General features: G+C 43.4%; 1 protein-coding gene across 1 annotated transcript in view; it reads right to left on the bottom strand.

Annotated features, from left to right (window-relative positions):
* MAJIN (membrane anchored junction protein) overlaps positions 1–12,053 on the bottom strand; it is a 108,193-nt gene that overhangs the window by 22,786 nt on the left and 73,354 nt on the right. Inside the window, exon 7 of the mRNA XM_048837222.1 lies at positions 3,914–3,968. Coding sequence (XP_048693179.1) covers positions 3,914–3,968 — 55 coding nt within the window. The remainder of the gene's footprint in view (positions 1–3,913; positions 3,969–12,053) is intronic.

The raw sequence follows: 12,053 nt of genomic DNA, 5'->3' as shown, positions 1-12,053 counted from the left end.
CAGTCCACAGTCACAGAGATTCCTTGTATCCATGCCAAGTGATGACTACTGCTTGGAAGTCACCAACAGTGGACTTGGATATGGACTAGCACCTGATGAAGTAAAGGATTACTCACTTGTATTCACCCACAAAAGCTTATGCTCCAATACATCTGTTAGTCTAGAAGGTGCCACAGGACTCTTTGTCACTTGTACAGTAACTGATGATCTTTGAGATATGTAGTCTGTATACATATTCCACAACCCACCAGACAACTCTGCTACCTCAGAGTCCTGATGTCACAGGCTCTCACAGTGGAGAAGAAACTGAAGAGTGGTGGGGGGGGGGCACATAAGGAGAGAAAGAGTCATGTGGTGCCCCAGTGAATATTGTTGACTAGAAAATTCTCTGTGTATGCACTGGACATGCACTCACCAAATGTAAGTAATCTCTTTTTCATCATCTGTAGGACATATTCATATGCCATTGTAGAACTTTAGCACAGAGTTGTTTTCCAGTAGTTTTATTTATTTACTTACATTGGGATTTATTGTGTACAATTTTGCAGTAAACTTTAAAGCTCATGACCTTGCCGGTAGCCCCACTGTCTGTTTGAAATGTAAATGACTGAGTTGGGTCTCTTCGTGATCCTTGGAATTTTTAGTTGTACAACCTCCTTTTAACCTGTACTCCTCACAGCCCCCACACAGTGAGTAGTCCTAAGACGAACTCATCTGAGGAACTGTCACTGTCATTCCCTATCTGGAGTATATTATAAAACTATTTCATACTTTTGCAACACAATTTTTTTATTTTGCAATAAGCACACCAAAAGCTGGGCATTTGCCTTTTCCAATGTCTTGTCCTACAATAAGTGCTTTTGTTTGCCCTTCTTTGCAGACCACAGCTGTTTTCACTTGTGTTGCCGTTTATTTTCTATTGCATGTAATGTATATCTGGCATTAGTTCTAATGTTTTCAACTATATGATCTGGAAGTTCTTCTGCAAATGTATGACAAATTTGCATGATGAGGCTAACTGGCGCAGCCTGGCTGCAGATTGATTTCAGGTTGTTTGATCAGATGTACTGAAAATATATCTCCAATATTACATTTCTTTTAAGCACAAAGTTGGGGAGGTTGGGGTTTTGGGGTTTTTTTGTTTTTGTTTTGCAACTGCTGGCTATCTGTGCTGACTAATTAGGAAGCAGTCCTTACCCACTGCTGTATTCAGTGTAGCCACTCAGATTTCTATAGTTTCATAATCCAGTTTCGCAGCCACTTTGCATTTTATCGTTGAGCCCCAGAATAAACTCCAGTTTTCACAGATCTCTCCATACATTTGCAATATAGCATTGAGAGGAAAGTTGTTCACAGCTATTGCCCAAAATGATTCAGTGCTGGTCAGCCATAACAAAGAAAGGAATAAAAACTCCTTTACTTCTGACACCATGTTAGGAGCTGATGTAGAGGGTTACACCGAGAAACCCATTTATAGTGAACTAGTTTTATTGCTCTGACAAAACCCAAGATCTATGCTACATATCCATGAGCTATATATACTGGCAGCTTAATTATTAACTATTTATGTGTTATGGTTCTGTGGCAACTGCATCATAATTAAGCTTCCTTTAAGAACTTCCATTTTATTTTGTTCAGAGGAGAGTCTCACTTTTTTTTGTACTCCTCTAACATAATGGTATGATTATGGTTCAAGTTTCCATAGATATAATTTCTGAGACAAGGATTCCTAAAATACTATTTTTAGATACATGTGTGGCATATTTTTAAAAGTATTTTAAGGTGTTAAAATGCAAGTTTTTGTGTCCACCTGGAAGTGCCAAATTATAATTTGATAACAAAATACATATTGCTGTGAGATCACAATCACTCACTTCTAGAGAGTCTTAACATAAGAGAGAGAAAGACCGATTTATCAAACACTCTGTAGCCTAGGAAAAAGAGTTTCCTGAGTTGGAAAAGAGGAGACCAGGAATTCAAATTCACTATAGGACAGGCATGATCCCCAACCTAGAAGACAGTTTGGGAACAACCACTGAACAATTCCTCCCATTTTTTAAAAAGACATTAACAGGCACAGAACCCAGCTCTCCAACATGACAAACCTAAACTTCAGTTAGATTCACTATATACTGTGCCTTTCAGAGTGACTAAGCTAGAGAAGTCTGTGTGTGCACAGAAAATTTGAAAATGTCAAACACTTTCATTACACATTTCAATAAAAAGAGCACTTTTCAATTAAATATTTTGATTTGAAAAATTCTGACCAGACATACTTAGCTCCTTTGCAGTTAGAGTTTCTGGTGGAAAGGAATATCTAAATTATGTATATGTACTAGGGCTGTCAATTAATCACAGTTAATGCCTGTGATTAATTGAAAACACTGGGTGAGGAGGGAAGCATCAGTTGCGAAAGGACCCGACAGTGTCCAGTGAGGCACAGTAACCCAATACACCCCTGGAGGACAGGAAGAGAAGAGGAAGTGGCTCCCATCCCAGCTCCGGCAGAGAGGAAGCGATCCTGACCCTGCCGTGCCCTATTTCCTCCGGCCAGCACCTCACTCTGGTGACCGACCTTCCTCCCCCACACCACGCCCCATTGCCTCATTGTCCCTGGCTGGCTCCTTGCTGTGGGGGATACCCCAGAGAGAACTGGGGCCTGGTGAGCTCAGCCTCCCTGCACCAACCCTTCTTCCCCACCATAGGTGCCAACTCCGTGGGTGCTCTGGGGCTGGAGCACCCATGGGGAAAAATTGGTGAGGGCCCTGCATGCACCAGCAACTCCCTGACCCGCCCCCCCACCCCAGCTCACCTCCACCTCCTCCCCTGAGCAGGCTGCCGCATCCTGTTTCTCCCCCTCCCTCCCAGCACTTGGGCTACAAAACAGCTGTTTCATGTGGCAAGCGCTGGGAGGGAGGGGGGAGGAGGAGGAACCTGACACCCTGGGGGAAGAGGTGGGGCCGGGGTGCAGTTTTGGGGAGGGGTCTAATAAGGGCAGGGAGGGGGTGGAGTCGGGGCGGGGCCAGGGGCAGGAGGGTGCAAGCACCCACCGGTGCCAACAAAAGTTGGCACCTGTGCTCCCCAACCTCCATTGCAAACAAGAGCTCACTAAGCTGAAGGGACCCCACCTAACTCAGTAAAAGAAGGCGAGCCTGGCAAACCCAGTACCAGAAACCACGCTTCCAAAAGCAGCAGCAAGACTCCTCCTTCACCCTCTTCCTTCACAAGTCATTGCTTGTCCACCCCTGCCTCCCCACACGTCCTCCCTGAACACTGAATGTAGATTTCTATGGTGAAACTCTTCCTTTCTGGACAGGAGGCAAGCCTGGTGAGCTCAGAAACCCAGCCCAACAGGAGCAGCATTGAGAATTCACCTTTCTCCTGCACAGCTGACCCTTCTCCTGCACAACTCACAGCCCTCCCATCTGCAGAATACTGAATTTCTCAGTTGACTTGTAGGTTCTAAAATTTAACATTGTTTTATTTTATTTTGAGTGGTTATGTACAAAAATAACAATAATAATTCTACATTTGTAAGTTCAACTTTCATAATAGATTGTACTACAATACTTGTATAAGGTGAACTTAAATACTACTTCTTTTATCTTTTTTTACATAGCAAATATTTGTAATAAAAAATAACAATATAATGTGAGCACTGTACACTTTGTATTCTGTGTTGTAATTGAAATCAATATATTTGAAAATGTAGTAAACATCCAAAAATATTTAAATAAATTGTATTCGATTCTCGTTTAACAGTGTAATTAAAACTACCATTAATTTTTTTATCTCATGATTAATCACAATTTTTAACTCTTTGACAGTCCTAATATGTGCTTTTACACTAGCAATTCTGAAAATGTGGCTGTAAAAGAAGGTATTTATGCATTATGTATTTTCTGTGTCTTACCATTCTGAAGTCACCTTTTGACTTGCTTCCAGTGTGAATATTTTCAGTTTCAGTTCTAAAAACAAAACCAAATATATAGGGAGTGAAGTCTATCAGAAGTCACTAGAAGGGGATTTGATAGCTGCTTTCAACTACCTGAAAGGGGGTTCCAAAGAGGATGGATCTAGACTGTTCTCAGTGGTACCAGATGACAGAACAAGGAGTAATGGTCTCAAGTTGCAGTGGGGTAAGTTTAGGTTGGATGTTAGGAAAAACTTTTTCATTAGGAGGGTGGTGAAGCACTGGAATGAGTTACCTAGGGAGGTGGTGGAATCTCCTTCCTTAGAAGTTTTCAAGGTCAGGCTTGAGAAAGCCCTGGCTGGGATGATTTAGTTGGGGATTGGTCCTGCTTTGATCAGGGGGTTGGACTAGATGACCTCCTGAGGTCCCTTCCACTCCTGATACTCTATGATTCTATAACCAGCAACTACCTTAAATGTTTCATTCAATTTTTATATTACTTGTGACTTGAAAAATATATACCATAGCTTAGGGTTTAATCCTTGGGTCTGATTTTGATTTAAACTTATACGTTTTCATCAAAAAGTGAAAGCTTGAAAACCAGTTTTTGACGAAAACCTTACATTCTTTTAAAGAAAAATGTTAAGGAAAACAAAAATTTCTGCTTTTACTGAAATTGTTCATGGGAACAAAAAACATTTACCAACCAGCTCTACAGTCAAAGGCCAGAAGGAACCATTATAGAGCATTTAGTTGGTCCTCCTGTATATCATAGTATAATGGTGGGAACTCCCCTTTTGAGCAACCCTGGTGGCCTGGTGCGGAATCACAGTTACATCTGTGCCTCAGTTTCCCTTAGTCAATTTTTAATAAGTTCAGTAAAACTTGTATATAGGGAACATTGCCCTCAGGTGTCTAATTTATTTAATCAACTACAAAACAAAGATTCTCCTTTGCTTAGAGCAGTGGCCCTCAACCTTTCCAAACTACTGCACCCCTTTAAGAAGTCTGATTTGTCTTGTGTACTCCCAAGTTTCACCTAATTTAAAAACTATTTGCTTACAAAATCAGACATAAAAATACAAAAGTGTCACAGCACACTATTACTGAAAAATGTATTACTTTCTCATTTTACCACATAATTATAAAATAAGTCAATTGGAATATAAATATTGTACTTACATTTCAGCGTATAGTATATTGAGCAGCATAAAAAAGTCATAGTCTGAATGAAACTTTAGTTTGTACTGACTTTGCTAGTGCTTTTTATGTAGCCTGTTTTAAACCTAGGCAAGTATCTAGATGAGTTGATGTACCCCCTGAAAGACCTCCCAGTTGTACACGTACCCTTGGTTGAGAACCACTGGCTTAGAGCTCTGCAGTCTCTTCCCTGCTGACTCAGGGTAACTCTCAGGAACACCCTGCCTAGAGAGCTTTGTAGACTCTCTCCCCAGGAGCTTTCTCTCTGTGTTCTACGCTCCAGCCTGAGCCTTCTTAACCTTTTATAAAGCCCAGATACTCCTTAACTTAGGGCTTCGACCACAGATCATTCTCCCATCAATTCCTGTAGGGGGAGTCAAGAAGAGAAGGGGGAACCGACAGGAGAGCATCTCCCATCAACACACATAGTGTGGATCCCGCGGTAAGTAGATCTAAGCTACATCGATTTGAGTTACACTATTCACAAACTCAAATTGCGTAGCTTAGATCAAATTTCCCCTGTAGTGTAGACAAGGCCTTAGACTCTGCAGGGAGCACCCTGACAGGGTTGCTTCCCATATAACCCTGGTTTGGGTTCTGGAGGAAAGGAAAGTCCTAGGTCCCCCACCACATTCCCTTAAGGGCTGTTGCCGAGATGCAAGTGGAAGCCTGAAGATTGCTGGCTTGGGGTCAGGAAACAGGCACCTCTTCCACCCTGACAGACAGGGAAGGGGCCAGAGGTCTGGAGCACCAACTACTAGGGTGACCAGCCCTGTGAGCACCTTATCACAAGTTCTGTGCTCATTGCGCTGTCTCAGTGTCAAGAGATGATGCTAGATTTGGGCGAGTTGCGTTGCAGTCTGATGGGGTGGACTAGGCCCAAAGGCCCCCTGCTGGAGGCCTCAGGGCCCTCCCACACCCATCCTAGAAAAGGAGCAGCGGAGAGGTCCTCCAACCTGGCTAGAGTGGCTGCAGGGGAAGCAGACAATCAGAGAGGCTACAGGGAGTAGCCAATGAGGGCCTAGCAGGTTCATATAAAAGGAGCTGCAGGACCGGAGTGAGTTCAGTCTGCTTGTAGGGACCCTGGAAGCAAGAGGTGCTCCTGGCTGGCTGAAAGACCTGGATAAATCAGTCTGCTAGTAGGGACTGGGGGAGCAAGAGGTTCTCCTGCTGGCTGCAAGGCTAAGGCAGGTATTTGCTGGCAGGGACTGAGGAAGAGAGGGAATAGCTTCTGGCTGGCTGCTAGGAAACAATTAAGACGGGCTATGGGGAAGTAGCCCACGGAAAAGCAGTTAGTTAAAGGGATATGGCACATGGCTGCTACTTAGAGGGTCCCTGGGTTTGGACACAGAATAGTGGGTGTGCCTGGGTCCCCCCCAAGCCATGGGGGAAGGTGATGTGCCCTGAGAGAAGAGAATTTAGACAGGCCCAGGGAAGGCACTGTACATGGAACTGTTATCCCTGGAAGGGGACTGAATGGAGACTGATGCAGCTGAAGAGCTGGGGTCAGAGGACTAAAGGGCAGGCAAAGACCTTCCAGGGAGGAAGCCCTGCAGGGTGCTACTCCACCCCAAAGCTGGAACCTTCACACGTAAACTGGCCAATTAGGGTACTGAGATAATCCTCAGGCCCTGTTGGTCAAATTGAGACTGGGGAGGGCTACAGAGACATTGCCAACATAGGGGTACTACAGTGGGCCTTTTTGTCCTGTTAAAGGACATTAGCAAGGGCATTCAGCTAGGCCCAGTTGAATTGTATACCTTGGAAGGGGGTTGTTTATTTGTCACACATGGACAGAGTGTGACTTGGCCAGAGGACTGAGTCAATGAAGACCCACCTGACAAGAGCAGCAGCTGAGAGGAGGTACCATGAGACGATAAATTGAGAAAACTGCAAGCATGCACACACTTGACCAGGGGACGCTCATGAGAGGTGGGTGCCACCCCATTACAGAAGCTCTGTTCAGATAGGGTGTGAAACCCTCATCCATCTTGAATTGCTTTGTCAGTCATCCGAAGAAGAATGGACATGTGCAATCACTCAAAGAAGGAAAAACTGTTACTTACCTGTTGTCAAGGTTCCTTCCCCACTCTGAACTCTAGGGTACAGATGTGTCAAGATCAAAGACCCCCCCTAAGCTTATTCTTACCAGCTTACGTTAAAAAATTCCTCAAGGTACAAACTTTGCCTTGTCCTTGAACCCTTTGCTGCCACCACCAAGCGTGTTAAACAAAGAACAAGGAAAGAGCCCACTTGGAGATGTCTTCTCCCCCCCCAAATATCCCCCCAAGCCCTACACCCCCTTTCCTGGGGAAGGCTTGATAATTATCCTCACCAGTTGGTACAGATGAACACAGACCCAAACTCTTGGATCTTAAGAACAATGAAAAAGCAATCAGGATCTTAAAAGAAGAATTTTATTTAAAGAAAAAGTAAAAGAATCACCTCTGTAAAATCAGGATGGTAAATGCCTTACAGGGTAATCAGATTGAAAATGTCAAAGTTTGACTCAGACTCACAATTTATCAGACCACTCTGTTTTATTAGCAAAGCTGCTCTGCTAATACATTTAGAAGTGAGCCCCCCGAGTGGGGCTTGTGTCTCTTAATTTATACAGTTTTTTGGAGAACAAGTCACAGAGAAGTTACAGACAAAAGAAGAAAAAGATTTTAGTCACCACCCTTCAAGATCCCTGAGACCAGTCACGTATCTTCAATTACCTGCCACCCTTAACAATCTCCTTTAATAGCTTCCAGTTAACTTAACTAATTGCCCTTCACACCTTCCATTCTGATGCCTGCTTCTTAGACGTGCTGGCTCTATCTTAATTGCTTCTCCATTTAAAAGCTAACTGTCCCTACGTGTGCTCCCTCAGATACTTTGTAACATGTTTTGGCATGCCCTCTCACATACAATGTATCCAGCATGTCCCCTTATACAACGTTATACTTATACAATGTTATACTTCCACAAAAACATAGAGAATCCCTCTAGGCAAAACCTTAAGTTACAAAAAGACACAAAACCAGGAATATACATTCCATTCAGCACGGCTTATTTACCAGCCATTTAACAAAAGAAAATCTAACACATTTCTAGCTAGATTATTTACTAACTTTTTACAGGAGTTCTGAAGAGTATTCCTGATCTGTTCTGAATGTTCTGAACGTTCTGCTGAATGGAATGTATATTCCTGTTTTTGTGTCTTTTTGTAACTTAAGGTTTTGCCTAGAGGGATTCTCTATGTTTTGACTCTGTTTACCCTGTAAGGCATTTACTATCCTGATTTTAAACAGAGTCAAAACATAGAGAATCCCTCTAGGCAAAACCTTAAGTTACAAAAAGACACAAAAACAGGAATATACATTCCATTCAGCAGAACGTTCAGAACATTCAGAACAGATCAGGAATACTCTTCAGAACTCCTGTAAAAAGTTAGTAAATAATCTAGCTAGAAATGTGTTAGATTTTCTTTTGTTAAATGGCTGGTAAATAAGCCGTGCTGAATGGAATGTATATTCCTGGTTTTGTGTCTTTTTGTAACTTAAGGTTTTGCCTAGAGGGATTCTCTATGTTTTTGTGGAAGTATAACATTGTATAAGTATAACGTTGTATAAGGGGACATGCTGGATACATTGTATGTGAGAGGGCATGCCAAAACATGTTACAAAGTATCTGAGGGAGCACACGTAGGGACAGTTAGCTTTTAAATGGAGAAGCAATTAAGATAGAGCCAGCACGTCTAAGAAGCAGGCATCAGAATGGAAGGTGTGAAGGGCAATTAGTTAAGTTAACTGGAAGCTATTAAAGGAGATTGTTAAGGGTGGCAGGTAATTGAAGATACGTGACTGGTCTCAGGGATCTTGAAGGGTGGTGACTAAAATCTTTTTCTTCTTTTGTCTGTAACTTCTCTGTGACTTGTTCTCCAAAAAACTGTATAAATTAAGAGACACAAGCCCCACTCGGGGGGCTCACTTCTAAATGTATTAGCAGAGCAGCTTTGCTAATAAAACAGAGTGGTCTGATAAATTGTGAGTCTGAGTCAAACTTTGACATTTTCAATCTGATTACCCTGTAAGGCATTTACCATCCTGATTTTACAGAGGTGATTCTTTTACTTTTTCTTTAAATAAAATTCTTCTTTTAAGATCCTGATTGCTTTTTCATTGTTCTTAAGATCCAAGAGTTTGGGTCTGTGTTCATCTGTACCAACTGGTGAGGATAATTATCAAGCCTTCCCCAGGAAAGGGGGTGTAGGGCTTGGGGGGATATTTGGCGGGGGGGAAAGATATCTCCAAGTGGGCTTTTTCCCTGTTCTTTGTTTAACATGCTTGGTGGTGGCAGCATAGGGTTCAAGGACAAGGCAAAGTTTGTACCTTGAGGAAGTTTTTAACTTAAGCTGGTAAGAATAAGCTTAGGGGGTCTTTCATGCAGGTCCCCACATCTGTACCCTAGAGTTCAGAGTGGGGAAGGAACCTTGACATGGTGGCAGAGCTGTGGGATCATTTTAAGATTTTTTTTTTTAGATAATTTTGAAGCAGAAGCACAGTAGGATTTTAAAAGGACATTTTTTTTCCTTTGGGCTGCTTGGAAACAGGTTTTAAGCTGAAAGAAGTTAGAGTTTTTTGTCTCTGCCTGGGGGCCAGAGCAGAGACAAAAGGGATTTGTCTTTTTTGAGCTGGAGTTTTCTCTACCTCAAGGCTGGGTAGTTAACCTCCTGTAGGGAAATTCACAAGTTTTTAACAGACCTGAAGAGGTTTGTTTGGTTTTTTTTTAGCTAAGAGCAAGTAGAGGGTTTTTCTGTCTATTGGCCTGGAGACAACGGATTTTTCTGTAGGCTGAGAATAACTATCAGAGAACATAGGTATCACATTACAGCACACAAAATTTTACAAGCCAGTTTTTTTTTTTAACTCTTGGGTGTAAAGTTAGTTAAAAACAGAAAGGCTAAGATGACAGAATCCAAGGCAGAAAAAGCCAAAGAGGCTGCCCACAGGAAAGAAATGGAGGCAAAGGAAAAAGAGTGGAAGCATGCACTGGAGATGGAGAAAGCAAAGGTTCAGCAGAATATACTGGATCACCCTAACAATCCTTACCCAACAATCCACAAATGGGAGTGACTATGTCCACAGTATGATGAATCCAGTGATATTGCTGAATATTTTCTCACCTTTGAGAGACTCTGCACAATCCATAAAATTCCTGGAGCTCATAAGATGGTCGCAAATTTGATTGGAAGAGCTCTGGACACATTCAATAAGATGCCTATTGATGAGGCTTCTAACTATAACAAATTCAAGGATTTGGTTTTAAAGCAATTTCAAGTTACACCTGAAACTTACAAAGTAAAATTTAGACCCTTAAGAGAGGACCTGGACTAAGTAATGTGGCTTATCTAAACCAGATAAAGGATCTGTTCGATAAATGGGTCAAAGTAAGGGGTCTAACTAGCTTTGAAGGAATGTGTGATTTGATAGCTCAGGAGCAATTCCTGAATATGTCCAAAGAGGAAATAACACAGTGTTTATGGGATAAGGAAATGGACTCAGCAGAAAGTCTTGCTTCCTTTGCTGATCAGTACGAGCAGTCCCAGACCGCCAGAGAGGCGGGGCAAACTGGAACAAAACAGTTGGAGGGAGGAGAGAGAAACAACCCTGGTCACAGTTGGAGGGAATACCAGAAGGGACAATCTCAGACCACACCCTACTACCGAGGGCAGCCCAAGGCCCCAACTACACACCAAAGAACACTCTAGACACCTTATTGTCCTGCCACACAATTCTCCAGCAACCCACCTCGCCCCAGTGACCCGTCAGCTGGATGAAGTTTTAAATGTAACAAGCCGGGGCATAAAAAGGCCAACTGCCCCAAGAACCCCAACAGATTACAGTTCATTGCACCGGAATCATACCACAGGTTTACTGCGTGGAGGGACACCGGAGCACAAGTGTTGGCTATCCATGCTTCCTTAGTAAACCCCAATTTAATCAACCCAGAGATCCAAGTAACAATTCAACCCTTCAAGTCTAACTCTTTCAATTTGCCTGCAGCCAAGTTGCCTGTCCAGTACAAGGGCTGGTCAGGAACGTGGACTTTTGCAGTCTAAGATGATTATCCCATCCCCATGCTGTTCGAGGAAGACTTGGCCAATCATGTGAAGCGAGCCAAGAGGGTGGGAATGGTCACCCACAGCCAGGTTAAGCAAGCTGTCATGCCTTGCTCTGTTCCGGAAACTTTTACCAGGACCTGGTCAGAGATAATGGAACTGGACCCCATGCCATCGTCTGCAACAGCAGTAGTGGATCCAGTCACAGAGACCCAGACAGAGCCGGTCTCAGAACCAGAACCAGTGGAAAAACCAGCACCAGAACCATTGCAAGAACTGAATCCAGTACTTGCAACCCCAACACCAGTGGGCCCCACAGAACCTGCACTGGCAGCAGCCGATAACCCTACACAAGAGGCTCAGCCGGAGCCTGAACCCCAATGTAGTGCACCAGCGGAAAGCGGTTCCCAGTCAACGGAAACAGCCCCATCCCCTACATAGTTTCCAGAGGGACCAAGCCCAAATCCACAATCCAATGAGGAACTGATGTCTCCAGCCTCAAGGGAAAAGTTCCAGACCGAACACAGAAGCAAATGAAAGCCTCTAAAGAGCTTGGACGGCGGCACGGACCAACCCACCGCCTCTCAGCTCTTCTAATCGATCCAGGTTTGTTGTAGAAAGAGGACTTTTATACAAAGAAACTCTTTCTGGTGGACACCGGGAAGACTGGCATCCTCAGAGACAGTTGGTAGTTCCAACTAAGTACCGGGTCAAGCTCTTGAGCTTAGCTCACTATCATCCTAGTGGCCATGCTGGAGTGAACAGGACCAAAGACCGTTTGGGGAGGTCATTCCACTGGGAGGGAATGGGCAAGGATGTTTCTACCTATGTCCA

Source organism: Caretta caretta, chromosome 2 (genome assembly GCF_965140235.1).
Source record: "Caretta caretta isolate rCarCar2 chromosome 2, rCarCar1.hap1, whole genome shotgun sequence".
NCBI lineage: Eukaryota > Metazoa > Chordata > Testudines > Cheloniidae > Caretta > Caretta caretta.
This window is presented reverse-complemented; position numbering and strand designations above follow the sequence as displayed.